At 38.1% G+C, this 24138-nt stretch overlaps 1 protein-coding gene across 12 annotated transcripts in view; it reads left to right on the top strand.

Annotated features, from left to right (window-relative positions):
- The window catches only part of LOC104149846 (probable global transcription activator SNF2L2), a 138754-nt gene that overhangs the window by 97088 nt on the left and 17528 nt on the right, over positions 1 to 24138 (top strand). For all 12 annotated transcript variants that reach the window (XM_068924612.1, XM_068924621.1, XM_068924615.1 and 9 more), the window contains 2 exons: positions 1742 to 1960; positions 15354 to 15571. In XM_068924612.1, the coding sequence (XP_068780713.1) occupies positions 1742 to 1960; positions 15354 to 15571 (437 nt within the window). The remainder of the gene's footprint in view (positions 1 to 1741; positions 1961 to 15353; positions 15572 to 24138) is intronic.

Raw genomic sequence — 24138 nt, 5'->3', positions numbered from 1 at the left:
AGGGACAGAGTGCACTCTCAGCAAGTTTGCTGATGATACTAAACTGGGGGGAGTGGCTGACACACCAGAAGGCTGTGCTGCCATTCAGAGGGACCTGGACAGGCTGGAGAGATGGGCGGAGAGGAACCTCATGCAGTTCAACAAAGGCAAGTGCAAGGTCCTGCACCTAGGCAGGAATAACCCCATGCACCAGTACAGGCTGGGGGCTGACCTGCTGGAAAGCAGCTCTGCAGAGAAGGACCTGGGAGTGCTGGTGGACAACAAGTTAAACATGAGCCAGCAATGTGCCCTTGTGGCCAAGAAGGCCAATGGGATCCTGGGGTGCATTAGGCAGAGTGTTGCCAGCAGGTCGAGGGAGGTGATCCTGCCCCTCTACTCAGCCCTGGTGAGGCCTCACCTGGAGCCCTGTGCCCAGTTCTGGGCTCCCCAGTACAAGAGAGACATGACACTACTGGAGAGAGTCCAGAGGAGGGCTACAAAGATGATGAGGGGACTGGAGCACCTCTCCTATGAAGAAAGGCTGACAGAGCTGGGCCTGTTCAGCCTGGAGAAGAGAAGATTGAGAGGGGATCTCATAAATGTGTATAAGTATCTGAAGGGGGAGTGTCAAGAGGATGGGGCCAGCCTCTCCTCCGTGGTGCCCAGCAACAGGACAAGAGGCAATGGGCACAAACTGAACCACAGGAAGTTCCATCTGAACATGAGAAAAAACTTCTTCACTGTGAGGATGACAGAGCATTGGAACAGGTTGCCCAGAGAGGTAGTGGAGTCTCCTTCCCTGGAGATATTCAAAACCCGTCTGGATGTGATCCTGGGAAATATGCTCTAGGTGACCCTGCTTGAGCAGGGAGGTTGGACTAGATGATCTCCAGAGGTCCCTTCCAACCTCAACCATTCTGTGATTCTGTGATTCTGTGATCTCTATATAGTCAGTAGAGGTGTATACCTCCTTGGGAGGAGTAGAAAACACCTAACTGAAGTGTCTACAGTAGTTGGTGAGAATGTGTCCAAAGTATCCATGCCTGTTATATGGGCTTATTGCTCACCAAACTTGAAATCAATTTATGTCCTATTTCAATTATAGCTTCAAAGTATCTTAATACAACATTATCCTTCTAATATTCTTAACATTTGACCTATCCTAATCTGGTATTTTTATGTATGTTGCAATTTATGCATAGTATAGCAGTAAGATCAGTTAACTATCAGTGTTTCAACTGTTTGGATTTCTGATGTGGAGTTGACAAGCTGTCCTCTGAACAGGCCTTTATTCAAACTCCTAATTCTTTTTCTGATATTCAAAGTCACATAGCTAGTGTATTTTCAGTTACCCTCTGAATAATAATAATACCTGACAGATATATTGTCAGGAAATGATTAGTGCTTGCAGATCACTTTTATGAGTACAAAGAAACCATAAAATGTGAAAAAAGACTATTTTAATCAACAGCTATCTTGGTGCTCTCATAGCCTGTTTTGTTTTACTGATGTGTGGTGCATGCAGTACTCAATCACTTCAGGGAAAGTTCACTGTGTAATAATGAATTTGATTGAAGATCAACTGTCACGTGGGGATATTCCTTTTTATAGTTGGATTTTAGAAGTACTGGGGTGGAGGAGGGAAATGCCACCGAAGGACTTGGTTTAAAGTTTCAAGCATAATTAAATAACCAGGTATTCCCATAGTTCATTAAATTATGACCTTTAAAACTGTTGTATCTTTTCCCAACTGCCATTGCAGCGCATGGACATGGACCGTCGTAGGGAGGATGCCAGAAACCCCAAGCGCAAGCCCCGTTTGATGGAGGAGGATGAATTGCCATCTTGGATTATTAAGGATGATGCTGAAGTTGAAAGGCTCACATGCGAGGAAGAGGAAGAGAAAATATTTGGAAGAGGGTCCCGTCAGCGCAGGGATGTAGACTATAGTGATGCTCTCACAGAGAAACAGTGGCTACGGGTAGGTACTGCTTTTTTCTTTTTGACAGTTGATATTTCTTGGGGGGGGAGGGGGGTTCTCATTGAAGACTACAAAGTTGCACAAGTGAAAAGACCATGTATTAGCTAAGATCCATATATTCTTATTATTCAATTTTTACAACTGTGCTCAAGGCATATCTTAGGTTTCAAGCTATGCTGCTGGAGCTTAACTAATTGCTAGATGTAGAATCAGAATTGTGGTTGCTTTGTATTGCAACTATTCTGTTGCTGTAGATATTGACATATTTCACCTATATGTTTTAAGATACACTAAGCAGATTGTCAACTTTAAGATGATTTTTATTTTATAGTACAGCAAACCTGTGATCAGTGTGTATTACAGCTTTCTGTGTTGCAGGTGTATAAGAAAAAATCCAAACTGATCCCTTTTAAAAATTTGGAAACTTTCAAGCAAGTCTTCTATCTCTTATGATCTTTCGTTTCTAAGTTCCTCTGCATTTCTTGATCCCAGTGAGATCAAAAAATTTGACAAAGAGCATCTTGCAAGATTTTCAGACCTGAAAGTAAAGAATCAAAACTTACTTATTCTCACCGAATCTATGATTTTATTGTCCTTGAGGATTTCCTGTCATTCCTCTGATTAAAAAATGCACATCTAATGAACACTAATGTATATGGCTTTTCAGAATGTTAATATCGAGGTGGTAAGGAGATGAGATTTGATCTATAGAAAGTCTCTTCAAAACCAGGCAATTTCATAATTCTTTACTCAATTAGGATTTCTAAAGCATATTAGTAAAATTTTGCATGTACAGAACTAGTCTCTGTGATTTGATAGACAATATTCTACTGTGGTAGAATAATCACGTGCTTATGTGGTTGACACTAATACACAGTGCAGCTAGGACCATAAAAGCTAGGGGAAAATCACAAAAACAAAGTGTATATCAAGGAGAGAGATGAGATTGTAGTATAGAGTCACTAAAAAGATAGAAAACCTATATGCTTTACTTACAAAAGTGTTTGTGAAACTGCATTGTGAGACGAGGCTAAAGAGCTGAGCCAATTACAGCTGTTGTGTATAAAGTTTAGGGGAACAAAGATGTAAATTATATATTGGTTGTAAAATCTAAGCAAGTAGAGGAGACTAGCAGAGTTTGATATTTACATTTTGAAAAGGTTAATGGTGTAAAAAAGATGTACATTCTAGAAACTTAAACTCCTCCTAGGCTATATATATTTACCCTTTTCTACAGTGGAAGTGCCTGATGTGTAACGTAGATCTACTCAAGCTCATTTTAAACTAGATATCTTCAGTACTGAAAAACTCTGGCTATGGCAAAAACTCAGCTTGGACTTGCATATTTTGCTTCTCAGATTGATTTTCTACTCTATATGTTAAGTCCTTTTCTGTCAAAAAAAAATAGCCCTCAAGAAGTCATCTAATCCATCTTCCTACCTCAAAGCAGGATCAGCCATTCCTGTGTCATTCCTGATAGATGTTTGCTTTATCTGTTCTTAAAGGCCTCCACTGATGGAAAATTTAGAACTCCATAAGGGAATCTATTGCAGTGTTTAGTTTTCCCTAATACCTTATCTGAATTTCTTTGATGGATGTTAAGCCTGTTACTTCTTGTTCTAGTCACTGTGATCATGTAGAATAGGTTGTTCCCTTCCTTTTTTTGCAACATCTTTCTTTTTATGTCTTAAAAGACTGTTATCATATCCCTGCTTAGTCTTTTCTTCTTCAGGTTAACAACCCCTGCTCATTTGATCTTTCCCATAGGCCCTATTTTCTAGACCTCTAATCATTTTCATTGCACTTCCTTAGACTCTCTCCAAGTGATTGACATCTTTAAGTTTTGTCCAAAGCTAGACACTAATACTCCAGGTACAGCCTTACCTGAATAAAGGGGAGGAGTTCTTTCACATAACTGCTAGGGTGTTTACACATCATGATGTAGTATTTTTCTATTTTCTCAGCAGTACAGACACTGACTTGTGTCCAACTTGTGATCCAGTATAAGTCCTTTGATCCCTTTCTATGAAGCAACTCCCTAGCCAATTGTTCCATATCCTGTTTTGTACAGTTGATTTTTTCTTGCCTAATAGAAATACTTTATATATATCCTTGTTGAAAAGTATCCACGTTTTCTCCAGTTTGACACCAATTTATCAAAATCATTTTGAATTTTAATCTCATTCTCAAGTATATTTGTGGTCCCTGTCAGCTTGGTGTTCTTTGCAGATTTATTAGACATACTTTATTTTCCATAATCCAAGTAATTAAAAAAAGTATTGAATAGCACTGGACCCCTATTTCCACAGCCTTCCATTAAGAACTATTATGAACCATTATGAACCATTAAGAACCATTAAGAACTACTGAATACAATTTTCTATTTTCCACACACCTGATAATAATTTTATCTAGTCCATGTTTTCCTGGTTTGTTTGTGAGAATGTTGTGTGAGACAAGGTCAAAGGCCTTGCTCAAGTAAAGATACAATATGTACTGCTACTCCTTTTTCAACATGGCTTGTTACCTTGTTGAAGAAAAAAACTGCAAGTCCCTTCCTCCTCTGCTGTTAAGTTGTTAACTGTGTACTCAAATTAGCTAAGTTAAAACTAGCTACATTGCAGTCACTTCTAACTGTATTGTGTATGTATTTCAAATTGCATTTTCAGGTGGCAGCTCCATACACTTGAGTGTTACAACAAATGCTGATATAGGAGCTACTATTTTTCAATATCTGTATTCTGAGAATTAGATTTATAGTGTGGTACTGATCATGCAGCTTCACAGTAAAAAGTCCTCTCTATTAGGTGGACAACAAAAATCTGAATAAAGTGAAACTTTCCTGAGTGTTTTCATGAGGCTTATTTTGTGGAGAAAGTAAGGAGTTCTGTTTTCTGTTTCTTTACCCCTCACTTGTCTTTTTCTTTGAGTAATTTAAATTTTTCTGTTTTTTGAAATGACATACCTAGGGGATCATAGAAAAAGAGATGACTATCTTGTACAACATTTTCAAGGGAATCTTTAAATATGTAAAATTATCAGAGGGAGTTATAATAAGCAGCTTTACCCTGAGTCTTTACCACTCCAACTTGTAATGTAACAATATCATGCACATTGTATGGACATTTTAAATTAAATCATTTCTTGTCAATTTGGACACAATAAACTACTTAAACCACTAAGGCTTTTTAAAAATACCCAGAATATTCAATAAATTCTACATTAAGGTTGGTACATTATTTCATAAAAGTTATCCCTTTACTACCCCACATGTTTTATTAAGTCACCGTCTGCAGATCTGTACCTATAGTTACTTCTGTCTGTTTTGGAGCATTGTGAAAGAAACAGACCTGTTGGTCACTAGCAGCAGGGGATACCTCTAGTTTTTTTCTCTTGCTCCAACTGCTGATACCTTTATAGATATCCTTGTATGGTGCTTTTTAGAAGGAAACTTCATGTTTCTGACTAATAGATTGGTTTGATAATATCATTATCCAACTCCCAGCTGTCTCCTTGGCTGCATTTGTCTTTGTGAGATTCACTTGAATTTTACTTTCATTTCTGAGGAGTTTTGCCTGAGTCAGCAGCCAGAATTCTGACTGTGGAGATCAACTATCTGCTCCCTCTGAGCTGGACATTGGCCATAACACAGATACCTCAATACTGAAGAGTCTGGTAAGGGTCCTTTAGGCCTAATTCTTTCTTGTTGCCTCTGAGGGGGAAAACAAAACAACCAAAAAAACTAATGCCAGTTTTCCCTTCCTGGAGTTGTGGGTGCTGGATAATCCTTGGTGCCTATGCTCACTTTCATGAGCATATGTATCATGGCAGATCTCCAAAGGAAAGACCAGACCTCAAGGGATTTGTGCATGCACATATACAAATGAAAGTATGTAATCTTTCTCCTTATCAGAAGACCTGAGTTCTGAGTTTGGAAGCAGAGGACCAAAAATAGAAATGATTATTAAAGCCAAGAGGATGAACTCATGCAATATGTAGTAAAATTGCTTTGGAGGCCTGCAGCTGCCCTAGGCAAACTGTAATTGAATAACACTCTTCAGTTTCCCTGGGAAGATATAACAGAAGAACAGATGGTGATCACTAGCTGATGCTGTAGGGTGCTGTGCCCTAACTGTTGGTATGGCAACTGCATTTTCTAGAAACAGGGGAGGAGCCTGCCTCCTGCTCCTAGGAAGCATTTAAATTCTGGAATTGTTGCATCCTCTAGCAAATTTCTTCTACAACACTGCTCCTCATGGGGCTGCAAAATGCCTTGGTGGATCAGCAATCAGCAATTATGTCCTAGAGGGCCATGAGTGTTCTGTAAAGGACTCCATTGTTTAGGGCTTTTCAAGAATCAGTGGGTTTGTTTGCAATAGTCACAAATTAGTGTATCTGTAGCTGGTCAGAGAGGCTAAATTGACCAGTATTGCTGTTAGATGTGTTCCAAGATACTTATCTTGGCCTCATCTTGATTCCAATAGCTTTGACTCAGGCAGAGGTATCAAGACAGCTCTTGCCTGGCTAAGCTTGTTCTGATGCTTTTTAACTCATCCTCCAAACCCTTACTTGTGAAGCTAAATCTCTTAAGACAGTTGAAATGTTTTGCATCTGGATTCAGCTTCTTATTCAACTTAGTTGCTGGCTGGATGACATGAACAAAGTTCTGTTTTGTAGGTGTGCAGATTTAATTCAAAATAGATTTGTATTTTTCCAAGTGGAACAAATTTGAAACCTGAGATGAGCAGTGTCAGATTTATCTCACACGGCATTCACAACCTAACTATTGTGGACTACTTGCTTTTGCAAGTGAAATTAAGGCATTAAGTCCATATTTAGTTTTCTTATTTAAATTATAAGAAAGCCAATATTGACATACATTCATACAAAGTATCTGATGGATACTTTTCAACATACTCATGACTATTTTGAAATCCAAGTGTTAAAAATACCATGACATTTTTTTTCTTGCTTTATGTATACTGGCAAAAAGCGAATGTGTTGTATAGTAAAACTTGCCATTCAGTCTTTCCTTGATCCTCTCAAAATCTTTCTTAGGAAAATGATAGGAATGTTTTTAACTTTTTTCTTATCAGTTGGAACTTTATGTAACTTTTCAATTTTACATATGCTCTTTTATCAACTGTTAAAAGGCAACTCTGGCATCAAACGCTAGTAAAGTTGAGCTAGCTTGTTATTACAACTTGACATAAATTACTAGAGGCTTTTTTTAAGGGCTTGTGTTTTGTGAAGGAGTTTTGCTTTAATATAATGATAAGCAGATATTTTTAAGACACCATTTTGTCGCTAGTGAACATGAACTCCATTTGATCTTCAGGTGGTTGTAATTAGATAATACAGTAGCTCCATAGGATTATCTGCCTTATGTTCAATATTTCTTTCAGCTTAGCTTTTCATTTAGTGACTCTTATATTTATCTAATCCTATTGGAGATTTGTTTTATACAGGCTTTGTTGGAGGCTGTGATTTTGTGAAAGAGGGGAGAAAACAGATAAATATTTGTGAAATTGGGTTGTTGTCTCCATGTACATATTGTACATTATTTTTCTCTCTTTTATTTTTTCATTTGCTCAGGGCATTTGAAGAAAATTGCATTCAGATCTGAATTATGTGCTTTTTAGTATTTAACCGCAGATTCAATTTATTAAGATTTGGGGGGGCAGGGAGGGCAAAAAAAGTTTTAATTGTCACTGTGGATCCAGAAAGTCCTCCATCCCTGGGTATGGGCTATTCTATGACCAGCAATTATCAGCACATCCCAAGCACTAAAACTACTTTGATAGTAGTGAGGCTGAGTGTATATCTCAGGCGCGCACACACACACACACACACAGAGGACACAGGCACAGCCAGGGCCAGCTACACAGACTGCCACAGACAAGGCGCTGCCTTCAACACTGCCCACCTATAACACCACCAGAACTCCCATAACGCATAAGTATAGATAGCCGGGTCCCCTTCCTCCTCTCCGGCCAGTAAGGATTGCCGTTCACTAGTGAAAGCACACACACTCTCGCTCTCTGGTTCACAAGCACATGCACTTTTATGGATCCCTTGAATATCAGCATGGCCCCTCAAGTTGGTATATCCCAGCAATCATGAACTAAAACTGACTTTCATGCTTGAATTGTAATATTTTTACTCTTTTGAGGTATAAAATTTTGCATGAAACAGTTAAAGACCCTGCAGATAAGACATCTGAGATATTAATCTTCATGCAGAAAGTCAAAATTCAAATGACCTACTACAAGTGAAGCTCAAACAATTATTACAAATATCACAGAAATCCACCAAAAAAGAAAGTCTGCATTAAATTTTTTAGATTCAGGTCCCTAGGAGCAGTTTGGGATCTGAAGGAGAAGAAACAAACATTTTAATATTGGATATCCACTGTATTCTTACTTTCTCCGATATTGATAAGAGGCTTGCTAGTTAAAATGATGGGGCTTATCATACAGTAGGCCATGACATTTTGTCACCTATCAGGCTTTTGAATAGTGATTAGTCATTAATGAGTTTCCTCTGTCAGATTTGCATTTGCAACATGGGTAAAAAGTTACCTATGCTTTTCCAAGCAACTTGTTATATATTTTGGCCAAAGTACTTATTCACTCTGCAAAGAGAGAAGCATTTAATATTTTGCCTTGCCCCCAGGAGCAACTTACGGGACTGTTAGTGTCCTAATATAGAACAAGAACAGATATATTAACCTAGCAAACATGGAAAAACAGTTAAGTTAAAATCTGGGCTCCTCAAAATTTATTAAACCAATCCCTAAGCATGACTAGAAGGCCTTAGGAAATCAGATTCTTGAGTCATCTTGAAGCAATCTGCTCAATGAATGGAATGCTCTGTTTTCTGTACCCTAGGAATGGGATTTTATTTTAAAAGAAGAAAATAAAATATTTCCAATAATATAACAGACCTGTCCAAGTTTAGAGTCTAAACTTGATAATTTTGGATTACAATATTTTAGAGAAATTAAGGATTAGCGTACTTGACATCTGTTTCAGTTACCTGAGTACATATAATGAGACATTGTCAGATGGATCTCAAAGAATCAAAATCTTAGGACTTCATTGCTGCTTGTGGCCTTGCTTAAATTTAATTTATTTCATATATGCACTTACACTGCATTCTCCATTCTTCTGTGGAGGAACTTCACATCTTCCTAGACCATTCTTAAGAGTCTGTGCCTTTCTTTGAAACTTCTTTGTATTCTTCAGTGAGCCCCTGCTTAAATAATATTTTTTCCTCATCAGACTATGTGATTTGCACTGTAATTTATACCAGAAGACCAAGAAGTCCTTCTAGACACATGTACACTAAAGGACCGAGCTCTACTGTAAATCTTGCAGTATTCTAATCAACACAGCCAACTCTGTAACTGTAGAAATGGCCTGAAAACTTTGGACTCACTACATCATTACTAGAAGGTAGCTTTGCAAAATGTTGTGCAGAGCTAGTCTGAATATATCTTTTTGTACTACTGTTTCCTCCTCTAATTTTATTTAATTTACTGACAAAAGCTAAATTGTCCAAACCATGACTTGGTTTTGTGTTTTATGTTGTTATCATTCTCTAAATTATACAAAGTTACTAACAAATTATATTGGGACTCTCTAACAAGGCTGCTTTCTACTGCTGTCACTTCTTGTTTGAATAGTCTTTCTTTGTGCTAAAATTTTCCTTCTGTCTATTTAGTAGTGAGTAATCTTATCTCTTGCCTTACATTTTCTCATTTCTTACTCTGTTATGTTGTATGCATAATAGGGCTACATGAGGGCCATCCCACTCTTAACTGTCTCAGACTTAATTAATAGCAATAGATCTCTACAACCAATTTCCCATGCTGCTGGAAAAATCTCTAAAGTCACTTTCTCTAAATAAATGGATGCAAGAGGTCACTATAAAGATCCAGTGAAAAAATAATAAAAATGGAAAAGGTTTCTCAAAGTTATTTTTTCAGTTATTTTTGTTTTCATCCAGACTATATTATCTCTTGTTTTTTCCTTTTTCCTCATTTTCCTCATTTTGTTCCCATTTGGTTATCTTCTGTATCTTAAACTCAGAATAAGCACTGCTTATTTCAAAAAGAGAAATGTTAGTCCACCCAAATATGAGGAAGAAAGAGAACATAAGAAAGTACTTGATGATGCAACATATGATGACTTTATTGGCATGAGCTGAGATTACTTTGCCACACAAACAAATGCCAGTTAACTCTTTATACCAGTGTCCTATATGCATATCTCATATTGTACAGAAAAAATTGGTGATGTTTTAGAGTGTTGATAAAAATAGCATTCATGTGTAAAACAGGAGATGGTTTTTACTACTCTGTTTATAGCTCAAAAGAAGAGAAATTATTTTTAATATCTTTTCAAAAGACAACTGGCTATCATAACTGGATGATCACTTCTTTCTCCCTAATGGTCTTCCTTTCCTTGTGCTCCCTGTGAAGTCTGTGGGTCCCAACATCATTTCTAGTGATCATGCCCTTCAGTCTTTTTGTCCCCATAAGTTTATGAAAAGTTCACAGTTGCAAAATCAGCCTTGATTGATTTAATTTAAAAGCATTGCTTACATTGTTGGATTTTTAATTATTTTTAATCAGGTTACACTTAAAAAAACAACAAAAAATCAGAAAATGTTTATTACTGCAAATGTAGTTCCTTATAACTTAGGTAAAATTTATCAGTGCTGGCTCTGTGTGATGCTTTAGATTAAGAAGATATTTTATTTGAAACATTTTTTAGACCAGAAATAAAATGCTGAAAATTAAAACTTTGATCCCATAAGTATTTTAAATAGATACATTTTTTATGATACGTTCTTTTGTTTCAAAGTAAGTATGTAAATATGTACTTGCATTGTACTAAAAGTTTATTAGCATCAATCGTCAAATCAAAATGCTTGTTTTTCAATTTAATCCCAGCAAAATCAGTCTTGCTTATCTGTTGTGTGATTCTATCCAACAGTGAAAGGAAATTCAGTTAAAATAACCCTATTAGCATGTTAGCAAATCTGTCTGTATGGTAAAGTTAGTTGCAGGAGCTCTCTGTTCTCTACTTATGTAGCTTTGAGAGATGTTGAGCATTAATGCCTTGGCGGGAAGGGAGTAAGCTTAGTAACACTCTTTGCAGATGCTTCTTTGGGTTAAGAGAAAAAAATCATTGGAGTGTTGGACACCAGAACTGATTTTTATGCCCAATCCTGCCATTGATTCACCATGTGATCTTACTCAAATCACTTGATTCCTGTTTCATACAAAATAAATCTAATAAGTAATATAGGACTGATCTGAGAGTTTTTTTAAGGTCTTTGAGAACCTTTGTGAAGTTTAATATATTTCATCTTATGCCATTACTTGCCTTATTATAACATACAAGTTCAGTTTTTTATTTAATAAAATATCCATGAGTGATTTCACCAAGGTAGATCTGTTGTTGTTGTTGATTTCCTCAGGTATTATCAGGTTGGACTGCAAAAGGACATTGTCATCAAGTAAAAGTCAGAGCTATAGATCTTAATGCACATTTAGTTCCATAATTCTTGACTGAAAAGTTGTATGTGCATGATGTTGTGCCATGTTTTCCAGATTCTCAACTAAGTCAATGTTAAGGATACAAACAAAGCAGTTTCCATTTTGATCTTTCTTTACTTCATTTCTTTGATGCTCATGTAACAGTATCCATTTTTACTAAGAAGACTTCCATCTGGAGGAAAGTAAGAAATGCTCCTTCATGATGAGAGAAATGTAGCTGCAATTAGCAATAGGAAGACCAACTATCCCAGAACAAACAACTTCTAGTTGCCTTTTGAAAATTCTTTTGTTTATTTGTTTCTCTTTAATCTATGGTCAATATGCTGCTTAGAATTCTGGTGCCCTGAGAGACTTGCTCAGCTCTTGAACAAGGGAATTGTTTTATATATCATGAACCAAGACACAGCAATAAGGTACTGAACAGCAGGAGGATTTTCTTGGTACAGGACTTAACTTGGTCATCATGCTTTCCACTGGTTTTCCATTGACTTCCTAAGGAATTGAAGATACCCAGTACTTCTCATGAGATGCTTGACCTTTTGCAGAATTGGACTCTAATAGTTTTTACAGCTTTCTTTCAAGAAACCAGGCTCCAAGCTTTATTGTAGTTGTTGCTGTTGCCTAAGGGAAGTGTTAAATATTTATTTGTACAGTAGTTTTCTTGACTTCCTTTCTGTTCACCTCACTAATCCAAAGTCATTTTAACATGGGAGATGTCTGTGCTGTGTCTTACACTCTTGTGCAACACATCATCCATCAGAAACTGGAGATTTGTTTCTGGGATTTGTTACATTATCCTGCTGGTAAAGATTTGGAAGGATGTTCTCTTGAGTGTGGCACTTTAGCCCTATTGTAGTAAGTTTTTTCTAATGAAGAGATATCATCTGATTTAGTTAATAATTTGTCGCTCACACATAAGCACACATATGAATGTGTGTGCATGTTGTTGACATGCATAGAACTTTAACATCTCTGCTCAGTTGATTTACACTGAGTAGTTTTAAGTCATCTTTTGGGGCAGCCTAAATCATAAGTTTAGTTTTACATTTTACTGTTTATTTCCAAGATATAAATTTGCAATTTGAGAATTGTGTTGATTAGGTATCACATTAGCAACACTGTTGGGCTGTTCTTAGTGTCACACTGGTTTTTATTGCTTCCGCTAAAGCCTTAATTTAAGGAAAACTCTGAATTTATGTGTCTGCACAAAATTTTAAGAACTAATTATAATAATAGATTTATATATTATTAGACAAGTAGAGGGTTTTTAATATTCATTTGCAAATTTATAGTGTACTGGCAATTAATTTGCTGTCTACTAGTCATTAATCTAGAGAGCAGAAGAGCAAATGTCACAGTTTGCTTGTTCTTTACTTTCTTTTTTTGTTTGTTTTTATTACATTGGCCAATGTAGTTTAAAAAAAACAATCCAAAACATTCTTTTGACTTTGATTTTTTTCTCCCAACCCCACAAAGCAATTTTTCAAAATAGTATATACCCCAAGTAACAATTGTATGCACAATTCTAAATGAGATGTTAGTACTCTCTGGAGTGGTGACAACGCTGTTGATGGGGGGGGGAGCACTTTGTTTCTTGTTATTCTGAGTATTTTTTGTAGTAGTTGTAATGACCAAAACCTGATCTGTTCATTACAGTACAATAAAAAAAAGTATTATCTGCATTTTAAAACTCTATTTGTTACATACATTCTATTTTAGTTTTAAAATCATACATGAAATTGTCCAATTTTGCTGTTACAATTAAAATGCTAACAAGAATCGATAACTGCCCTGCTAAAAATATAGAATCTGGGTGCCTAGAATAAGAAGAGAAAAATATGATAAGTAGTTGTCAATATTAAAGCCGGCTGAAGGAAGAAGGCCTTGGGCCTTGTAGTAGGTAGAATGAAACAGCAGATTTTAGTATCCAAAATCCTTTCAGTATTAAATTTTCAGTAAAATAAAATTACTTGTATCTGAAAACATAGCCTTTCCCCAGCTCGCTTTTTTTTTTTTCCTGATCAGCTGATGAAGAGACGAGCAGCTCGCTGCTTTGCTGGCTTGTTAATTTTATCCCCACTAACTGTGATTTCCGATAGCCGGCCTGCTGATAGTGGTAAGGTAAATATCCTTTTTCACTGCCGTGTTGAAGATTCAGTAGAACTACATCACAGGCATGTGTAGGTGTGTAACACATCAAAAGCCGGTGTTCTTCATATATCTATATACAACTGAGTGCTTAAGGAGAGCAATGACATTAACTGTTGACAGCCTTGCATGCTGTATTTATTATTAGCATTTCTAACTTCCAAGATTTGTGGAGAAATTTCCTTTTCTTAATCTTTGCTAGCTGCAGTGGTGTATGGTGGTTGTTCTGCTTTAACCAAATGAATATTAATGAATTTTTGTGCATTTTTTTCCTTCTTTTTTCCTCCTAACTCATCAGATCTCAAGCCTCCTTCATAGTGGTTATCTGAACGCTGTGGAAGCATGATGGAAATTGTCTTTTGATTATTAAGGCCTAGTTTCAGGCTGTCCCTCAGGATTCTGTGTTCATGTTTGTTCTGTGGATTTGCACATCGGAGAACGCATAGGAAACAGATTTTGAAACCCCACTGGTGTTTTTAACATGCCAGGTTGTTTTGTGTTGTGCACCAGGTTTTGTTCACAAAACATTTTTCAAGAGACATTGTACGGAAGTGAAAGAAATTATGTCTGGGCTGTAATCATTCTTTTTATATTGATTGTTATTCTCATATGATAATAAATATTAGTTATGTCTAGTGCTGTAGAGAAATAAAGGTAACTGCCTTATGATTAGAACTCTTTCAGCTATGCGAAAGGATTGACAAGCATTTGCACATACTCAAGACTATTGAGAGGCAAGAGGGACAAATATCAACATCATTTATGTTCTGAGAAAGCATTAATCAGAAAGCCTAATTTTAAGATTTTTGATTTTTTTTCTTTTAATTCCAGTTCTCTTATGTCCCAATATTTTTTCTGTTTATGGGTTTTTTCCCCAAAGAAAAAACGTTTTTGGTTTATCACCTGGATCTGTTAGTAAGTGAACAGATTCCCTTTATTCCTCATTTGTTTTCCATAGAGATTTTATTATCTCCTTGCCATGGTGCTACTGGGTCTGGTTAAAAGCATACATTTGTGTGTAATTGAAACTGTTTATTTTTTATGGATGTGTGAGGATTTTTTCTTTTTTCATCCTATGATGAGTGCTCTTTACTGTAAAACACTATTGTCAGTGCCTCTGCCTGATTGTTGATTGCTATTCTAAATGAAAATTATACATTTTAGGTATGGTTTTAAAGCTCAGGTGATTTGTATGTCACTTAAACTCTTTGGAAGAGAAGCTGAGTCTAGTATGTCAGTACATAAAGTAAGTGTGTGGATGTGTGTGTGTGTGTATATATATGTATAAACATAAAAAACTGTAATCTCTTTCATTGGAAGCTGAACATGGTGTAGAGTATCCTGTCTACAAACATGCATATCAAAGTCTTTCTCTTGAACTACCAACATGATCCCACAGTCTCTCATATGTGTGGAATTCAGGATCAGATGAATATGTATCTATTTAGGTGATAGGGTTTTTTATATAACTAATTTAATTTTAGTGTCTTATTGATTGCCATAACTGAATTTTCTTTTGAAATCTTGTTTATAAATAGACTGAGCATCTAGTGTTGAAATATCTACATCTCGTTGTGTTGTATTTTTCTTGTTTTTTTAAATACAGCTTGTTAATTTTCTTTGCGCTTTTCTATTTTGATTTTTAAAAATATTACTTTCTGAATCCATGGTTGTCAGGCAATCGAAGACGGCAATTTGGAAGAAATGGAAGAGGAAGTCCGACTTAAAAAACGGAAGAGACGAAGAAATGTGGATAAGGATTCTGGAAAAGAGGATGGGGAGAAAGCAAAGAAAAGAAGAGGCAGACCTCCCGCAGAGAAGTTGTCACCCAACCCACCCAAACTGACAAAACAGATGAATGCCATTATTGATACTGTGATAAACTACAAAGACAGGTGAGCTCAGCCTTTTTTATTTTTGACAAATAATTTCTGGAAACTTAATCCTTTGTAATTTTCAATTGTAGTTATTTATTTATTCAAAAATAAAATAATTCCATTTAGGGCCTGATCCTGTAAGTCTTCCTCTTCACAGAGGACTTTTTAAAGGACCTAGTTGATAGAATATTGTCAAAATGTAATTTAAAAGATGGGCATATAATGTCTGCTTAGAAATGCTGCTGTCCTGTTTAATAGATGTATTTATTTCAGTTCCACAGGTTTAGGAAGGGTTTTCCTTTAGCTTAATGGAGTATTCTGTCTTAATAATTATATATATATTTTTTTAATGCATGGATACAGTTTTGTTAATACACGTTCTCACCATGACACTTAATAATACTCTCAAAATATTTAGGGACCATATGATGAGCACTTGACTTTTCAAAGGAAAAGCTGTAGAGATACTGAGCACTAGTAGGTTGTTCACAAATGAGACTGAAGCTTTTTTGTCCTTAAAACCAAATTTTCGACATATATGTACGTTTCACAGGTTAGACAACTGAACCTCAGGAAGAAATATAACTAACTTCTAATCCAAACTGAAGTTGTGAGATTTTTATTTTTCTGGCTTTCCAACTGAAAATCATCTTGATTATTGAGAAAGAACTTAAGAAACTGCTCATCTTGGGCTATTGTTTAATAGCAACTTTATATCAGGCATCATCTATGTGGGGGAGTTGCACTGTTTGAACTCAGGTTTCTGATTTGCTTAAATTGGCGCAACCTTCTTGTGTAGACATTCCTACTTTGCCCTACATTTATTTACTTAAATTGAATAAGGAGCAGGTGTAAACTAAATCAATATAAAAATAATTCAAAAAGAATTTTGGCATATTCACATCAGAGGATCTGCACTGAACTGAGGAGATTCTGAACTGGCTACCTAATTTACTACGATTTTCTTAAACAAGCTTTTTCAAGCTTTTCAATTTTTTCAATTTTCAATTTTCTTAAACAAGCTTTTCAGAGTGTGTGGCTTCAAATGGCAGGATACATATTTTCTTTTTTGCAGCTACAGTTTGGGCTGTGCTTGTACAGAGTTAACTTAGGCAATATCCAATAAAAGACTTAAAGTGGTGATACCTTATTTTTTAGGCACATAACTGCAAAAGTGCACTCCAGATCATCCTATGATCTATAGGTTCTCTTTAGAGTGCATTGAAAAGTTTATTGCTCCAGAATGGGTTAGAAAAAATGAGCATGATGAGCAGAGAGCTGCCTAAAAGGTCAGCAGCATTCAGTTTGCTGTGACTTTTAACTAGCAGAAAAGCTGGGAAGAGTGGAGTGTTTTCAATTCAGATATTCCAATCAGGGCTGCAAGGAAGTTTCTCTTTCCATTTAGGGTCTGCAGGCTTGGATCTTTTGCAAAAGACAAGCACTTCTGGTCAGAGCTCCTACTTGTCATTTTAAACATAGCAGGCTTAAGTCACTTCTACCTTCCTCCTATGTATCATAGCTCAGCATTTAAAGCACTCACTGAAGAAGTAGGAGATTTGAGCTTTTTGCTTTCTCTGGGAGCAAAAAAAAAAAAAAAACTACATTGAAAAGGGATACCACTCCTTCTTCCAATAACTGAGTTTTTTAAAAGACGGAGTTGGTTGCCATTCTAAAAAGTGTATGGAGCCCTAGTCCATTAGGCATTAAAAATGCCTGTTAATCTGAGCTCTTGAAGGGAATAAGTTAGGCCGAACACCAAATTTCTGTATTTTGATTGTATATGAGCTAGCATCAAACCACTTAGTCATATTAAGGTTGGGCCAGCACAGAAGCGCGAATTTCAGCTCTTACAAACTTAAAGATTTAAAATTAAAAAAAAATCTTTACAGTTGTTCCTTTGGGTTAGAGGAACATTTTCAGGATTTGCAGTTTTAGAATGAGGTGATTTTTAGGCATTTGAACCCTTGGGTTTTGGTGGGGATTTTTGTTTGTTCCACCGCTGGGCTTTTGGGGAAAGTATAGAGGGACAAGTTTATTAGAAGGAGAGTAGGCCATGAAGCTTCGTTTGGGAAAAAAGATCTTTTTCATGTATTTAGTATTCAAATGCTTAAAATTGTTTACATCTTCAACTTAAGTTTTCAATGTTAGTAAATGTTTCATTTCTACTTTATGAAAATCCAAAGGGTTAATCTAGACCAAAGGATGATCAGGAGACACTCACTCAAAAGTCTTAATGGTTCTAGCCTGAAATACTTCATCAAAACCAAATTTGCAGTCTTTATTGGAGTTAATAAGCCAGGACAAAGAGAATCAAGCAAACATATTACTAGGAGTAAACTACTAAACATTTCTGTGCTTTCTCTCATGCTTTCTCTCATGCTTGAGAAGAACTCGTAAATACTCATAGAACCACTTTTCTGTTCTACTTAAAATCTTTCTTTTAAAATTTGTCTTTTTTCCATGATGCTTACAAAACTCTTGAATAAAAGTTGCCTGCTTATGCATAGAAACCTCTACATCATGTTGACAAGGGGGAAGGAGTCCCTATATACTTCCCCCACTGTTATGACTTGTCTTAGAGTTCAATTGTAAGTATTTTGGGTCAGGAACAATCTTTTTCTTATGTATTTGAACAGCATCCAACGAAACAGGCTGGGTTGCCTACATTTAGGGTTTCTAAAGGCTATAATAATACAAATAATAAACTAAAGGTTGAGCTATACAGTTATTAAATTGAGGTCAAAGTAAAGTCAAATAGACAAATTAGCAACATTTGAGATAAGTATTCAATGTAGTCAAATACGGTATATAATTCCTCTAAATCCTGTGACAGGAAATTCAAAGAGGTAGATATCCAGTTAGTTTTAAATCTCAATTAAAGGACTTAACCCAAAGCAGTAAATGCCAGCTTAGCTGGATGTATGTTTTAGTACTGAAATGCAATTACTGTTTCTCTCTGCCATGTCCTCAGAGCAAATTAAAGATTTCTCTTTAGATTTCCCTATTATATGCAGGGATATTTAGCAACTAGCATGTTTCCTTTTCTTCCCATTCCACATTCCAACACAAGTACAGATTTTAATGAAACGTTCCAATAAACAAAAGATTAGTAGTCTTCACAGAGCAATTTATAGCTGCCAACTGAGTTTCTCTGAAATGTTTCACAGAACTAGGAACACATTCACTGAATGAGAGAAAACATCAGTGTTTTTGTTGAGATGCTTTTTTTCTGGCACCCTAACTACATAAGGACTTTAAGGGCATTTTTCCATACACCAGTTTCTTGATATCTGGGATATCTCCCAGGTAATAAGGGGCCCTCTCTTTCAGAAGTGTAAAATATATTCCTTTCCATCCCCACTCCCACATTGTCTATACACTATTGACCTCTTTCAGTTTTGTCTGGTAGGGCAAGGATGTTTTAACATTGCATTTTCTTCTGTTTATGAATTTTAAAAAGTTAGTCTCGGCTCTCAGTTTGATAGTTTAGAATATAGAATGAAACTGGAAGCAAGAGAAAACAAGATAAGAAAGCTGGACAAAGTCCTCTGACTTCAAGGAAAATAATGTCCTAAGTAAAAGGAAGCTTATGACTGAGAAGGAGAATTTGAGATGGTTTTTCATTATATTGACTTCTCTTAACTCCTTTTTTTTTTTTTTGAGATAGCATCTGCCAACAGGAAACCTGGCTATAGAAAATAACTTTGGATTAAGTGATCAAGTTCCATAGAACCATAGAATAATTCAGGTTGGAAGGGACCTCAGAAGGTCTCTAGTCCTACCTCCTGCTCAAAGCAGGATCAGCTATGAGGTCAGACCAGGTTGTTCAGGACTTGATCCCATCAGGTCTTGAAGACCCACAAGGATGGAGACTGTACAACCTCTCTAGGCAACCTGTTCCACTCCCTGAATGTTCTTATGGTGAAAAAGTTTTTCCTCATATTCAGTCTGAACCTCTCTTTCTTCAAATTATGTCCATTGTCTCTCTCGGCCTCCTATCATGCACCGCTTTGAAGAGCCTGACTCCATCTTCTCGGTAACCTCCTTGTATATATTGGAAGGCTGCTATTAGGTTCCCCCTCAAGCCTTCTCTTCTCCAGACTGAACAAGCCCATTTCCCTCAGCCTCTCCTCACAGGGCATGTGCTCCAGCCCCTGGCTATCTTGGTGGCCCTCTGCTGAACTCACCCCAGTTTATCAATGTCTTTCCTATATTGGGGGACCCAAATCTGGATGTAGTATTCTAGATGTGGTCTAATGAGTGCTGAGTAGGGGAGGATGATCACTTCCCTTGATCCACTGGCTATGCTCTTGTTAACACAGCCCAGGATGCTGTTGGCTTTCTTTGCTGCCAGGGCACAGTGCTGGCTCATGCTCAGCTTGCTGTCTACCAAGACCCCCAGGGCCATTTCAGCAGAGCTGCTCCCCAGCCAGTCACTCCCCCATCTGTATCATTGCAAGGGGTTCTTCCTTCCCATGTGCAGGACTTGACATTTGTCCTTGTTGAATTTCATGAGACTCTTGTCGACCCATTCCTTCAGCCTGTCTAGGTCCCTCTGGATGGCAGTCCTGCCCTCAAGCATAATGACTGATCCCCGTTCCCACTTTGGTGTCATCTGTAAACTTGATGAGAGTGCAGTCTGTCACCTCTTCCAAGTCATTGATAAAGATGGGGGACGGACCCCAGGATATACCCCTTTGGTACTCCACTCATTACTGGTCTCCAGGTAGAGTATGACCTATTAACCACTACCCTCTGAACCTGGTCATCCAGCCAGTTTTTTTACTCATCTGGTTGTCTACCCATCCAGACCATAATATCCTAACTTGGATACAAGAATATTGTGGGAGACAGTGTTGAAAGCCTTGCTAAAGTTCAAGTAAATGACATCCACTGCCCTCCCCTTGTCCACAAACCTAGACATTTTATCATAGAAGACAATCAGGATGATCAGGCATGATTTCCCCTTGGTAAATTCATGCTGACTCTTCCCAAACACCACCTTCCCCTTTTTGTGCCCAGAAATGTGTTTCAAGAGGACTTGTTCCATGATTTTCCCAGGGACTGAAGTGAGACTGACTGGCCTGTACTTCCCCAGATTGTCCTTTTGGCCTTTTTTGAAGATAAGTACGATATTTACTTTCTTCCAGTCACTGGGGATTTTCCCTGATCTCCATGACTTTTCAAAGATGATAGAGAGCGGCCTTGCAAGGACATTAGCCAGTTCTCTCAGCACTCTTGGATGCATTCCATCAGGTCCCTTGGACTTGTATGGGTCAAGTTCTCTCAAGTAATCCCTGACTCAATTATCATTTACTGCTGGTAGTTCTCCTCCTCCTTAAATCCTTTCTCTAAGCACAGAGGCCTGGGAGACCTTGTCAGTGAATATGTAGCACCAAACAAGATCATGAAGACCACTTGGGAAAGGCACTTTGCCAAAAGGAATTGGGAATTTTGGGAATGCTGGTAACTGAGAGGTGCAGAGATGAGAGATCTAGTAAATTCAGCAATGCCGTCACTGAGCCTGAGTCAGCTGAATCTGAGCTGCTGGAAATAATAAAAGTGAATCTACGCAGGTCTGCAACTGGGCTAGAGGTTGTCCTTAAAGACCTGCCAGCTTTACTGATCTCCGTTGCCCTTCAGAGCTGACTCCCATGTGATCCCACCTACCAGTTCCCTGAATAAGCCAAAGTTTGCTCTCCTGAAGTCCAAGGTCTGTACTCTGCTTCTTTTTCCTCACTTCCCTCAGGATCTTGAACTCCACTATTTCATGGTCACTACAACCAAAGCTGCCATTGATTATCACAGCACTCAGTAGTTCTTCATTGTTCACAAGTAGCAGATCCAGGAGAATGTCACCCCCTGGTTGGCCCATCTAGTACCTGTATCAAGAAGTTATCCCTGGCACCCTCTAGAAACCTCCTGGATTGTTTGCATCTCTCTGTGTTGCCCTTCCAGCAGATGTCAAGGCAATTTAAGCCCCCCACTCACCCCCGTCCAAGAACCAGGGCCTGAGATCTGGAAACTTCCTCAAGTTTTTTAAAGAAGACTTTGTCTGCTTTCTCATCCTGATCGGGTGGTCTGTGACAAACTCCCACCATGAGGTTATCCTTACCGGCCTCTCCTCTGATCCTGACCCACAAGCTCTCAACTATCCTGTTGCTCATTCCATAGAAGAGCTCCATACATTTGAGCTGCTCCTTCACATAGAGGGCACCCCCCCAGTCTTTCTTGCCTGTCTTTCCTAAAGAGCCTATATCCATCCATCACAGAGCTCCAGTCACGCGAACCCTCCCACCACATCTCAGTTATTCCAATTATGTCATAGTTCTGCGTCCACATGTGGAGCTGTAATTTCTCCTGCTTCTTTCCCAGGCTGCATGCATTTGTGTACATATACTTGAGGTGGGCCTCCTTTCACTCTGTTTTATTGTTCCCGAGGTCTCTCTTGTATCTGTTGCCCTGCACCCTTTGCTTTCTACCCTATTCACCATTTCTTCACTTAACTGTGCATTGTAATCTCCCACCCCTGACATTCATAGTTTAAAGCTCTCCTCACCAGGTTGGTCAGCCTGTTGGTAAAGATGCTTTTTCCCTGAGAGAGCAAGAAAGAAAGAGAGAGAGAAAAGAGATTGGTTGTTCCTCCTTATGATGCTATTAATGCTGATTGGAGAACACTTGATTTTATGCTGGTATATATTTATTGGACATGTAAATGACTATTATTGACTATGTTATCTACTAGGCTCTAAAGTTATAAACTAAAAGCTACAAAGGGAAGAATGAAGAAATCTTAGTATGGAGTTATAGACTAGAAGCTACAAGGTGAAGGGTGAGGAGATAGAGGAAGAAAAGGGTGATTCACATATCAGTGGCAACCACTTTCCACAAGAAAGCTGACAGGACAGACAATGGTTCAGAATCTGCCCATGCAAGGCTGTGAGGATAAGAGCACTTGGGACATCAGGGTAAGGGCACTGCCACAGCAGCCTTAGGGCGTGTAGATGAAAGGTTACAGAGCTGAGAGTGAAAGGCAGGCTACAGAATTGGAAATGGAAGGCCCTCAGTATTACACAGGATAAGACATCTAAGGCACCATGCAACACTTAAGCATTTCCCCTTCACGTGCAGGATTCAGGGAAACACCACCTGGGCCCCCATGCCCCTCATCCTCACCCTTAGAGCTGTGTAGTCACTCTTGATACACTCAGGGTCTTCCCTGGCAGTATCGTTGGTGCATGCACAGATGAGAAGCCAGAAATAATAGTCCAGGGGTCAGACAAGCTTCTGCAGTCTCTCTGCAACATCCCAGATCCAAGCGCCTGGTAAGCAGCAGACTGCCCGAGACATCAGGTCAGGTTGGCAGATTGGTGCCTCCATTCCCTGCAGGAACGTCTCCAATAGCTATCATCTTTTTCTTCTTTGTGCGGACACTTGGTTGAGGCCTAGCTGGCTCTGACACCTTCCCTGAATGGGAATCTTCCTCACCTGTTCCCAGGGCAGTGTACCTGTTCTGTAGCTGTGGAACCAGAGATGGAGAAGCAGCCTTAGATGTGTTGCCAGTAGCGACAAGTTTCCAGCCTCCCCCATCTTAGGAGTTTCTATCCACTGCTTCTTTGAGGGTAGTCTCTGGCTGTCCCTCCTTCCTTGAAACATAGGGTTTGGGTTCTTGGCTTTGTAGGGTCTCTGCGAAGACCCCATAAATCTGCTCATCCTCCCTGATGGTGTGCAACCTGCTCACCTCCTCCTGCAGCTCCTTTACCTGCCAACTCAGTGCCTCAACCAGAGCACACCTCCCACAAGTAAGGACATTGCTGTCTCCAGCCCCAGGAGGAGGCCCCAGGCACTCCCTGCAACCAGACACAGAATCACAGAATGGTTGAGGTTGGAAGGGACCTTTAGAGATTATCTGGTCCAACTCCCCTGCTCAAGCAGGGTCACCAGCAATGTTGGAAGAGGAACCATTAGGCTGGAAGGAAGTTACCACTGAAGTTCTTCAAAGATTGGTGTTGGGATGGATCATAATATATTAATGATATTCATTTAAAAATTAGGACCGTTGTTATCAGTAGCATAAAGTTTTAAAAGTATCAGTATCGAGGGGGATTGGGATGTTATTCATGGAGGATTGAATGCAGTTGAGGTCTGTAGTGAAAGAACTGGCATGAAATTCAATAGTTCACAATGCATTATAATATGCTTATGGACTAAAAATAGGAAACTTCTCTGAGCTGGGAGCTCATCACTTGGAAATGACAGAAAAAGAAAAACCTGGGCAAAGTAGTTGATTAAAGGATGATCATGAGCCATCAAAATTGTCCAGCTGCAAAAAAGATGAGCATGACCCTAGGTTATACCATTTGTAGTGTTGTCAGTGCAGATAAGGAAATACTAATGTCATCGTATATGACACTGTTAAAGCTTCTGGATTCCTACATATAGTGCTTGAATGCTTTTTTGCTCAAGAAAGATGAGTTTATATGGGAAGAGATATAAAGAAATGCTAGAATGATAAGTAATATGGAAGAGTCTTGAAAGAGGAAATAGGTTGGCTTGTTTAGTATAACACAGCACAATCTGAGAAG

Source organism: Struthio camelus, chromosome W, assembly GCF_040807025.1.
Source record: "Struthio camelus isolate bStrCam1 chromosome W, bStrCam1.hap1, whole genome shotgun sequence".
NCBI classification, from domain to species: domain Eukaryota; kingdom Metazoa; phylum Chordata; class Aves; order Struthioniformes; family Struthionidae; genus Struthio; species Struthio camelus.
Note: the sequence above shows the minus strand (reverse complement) of the source record. Positions and strands in the feature narration are given on the sequence as shown.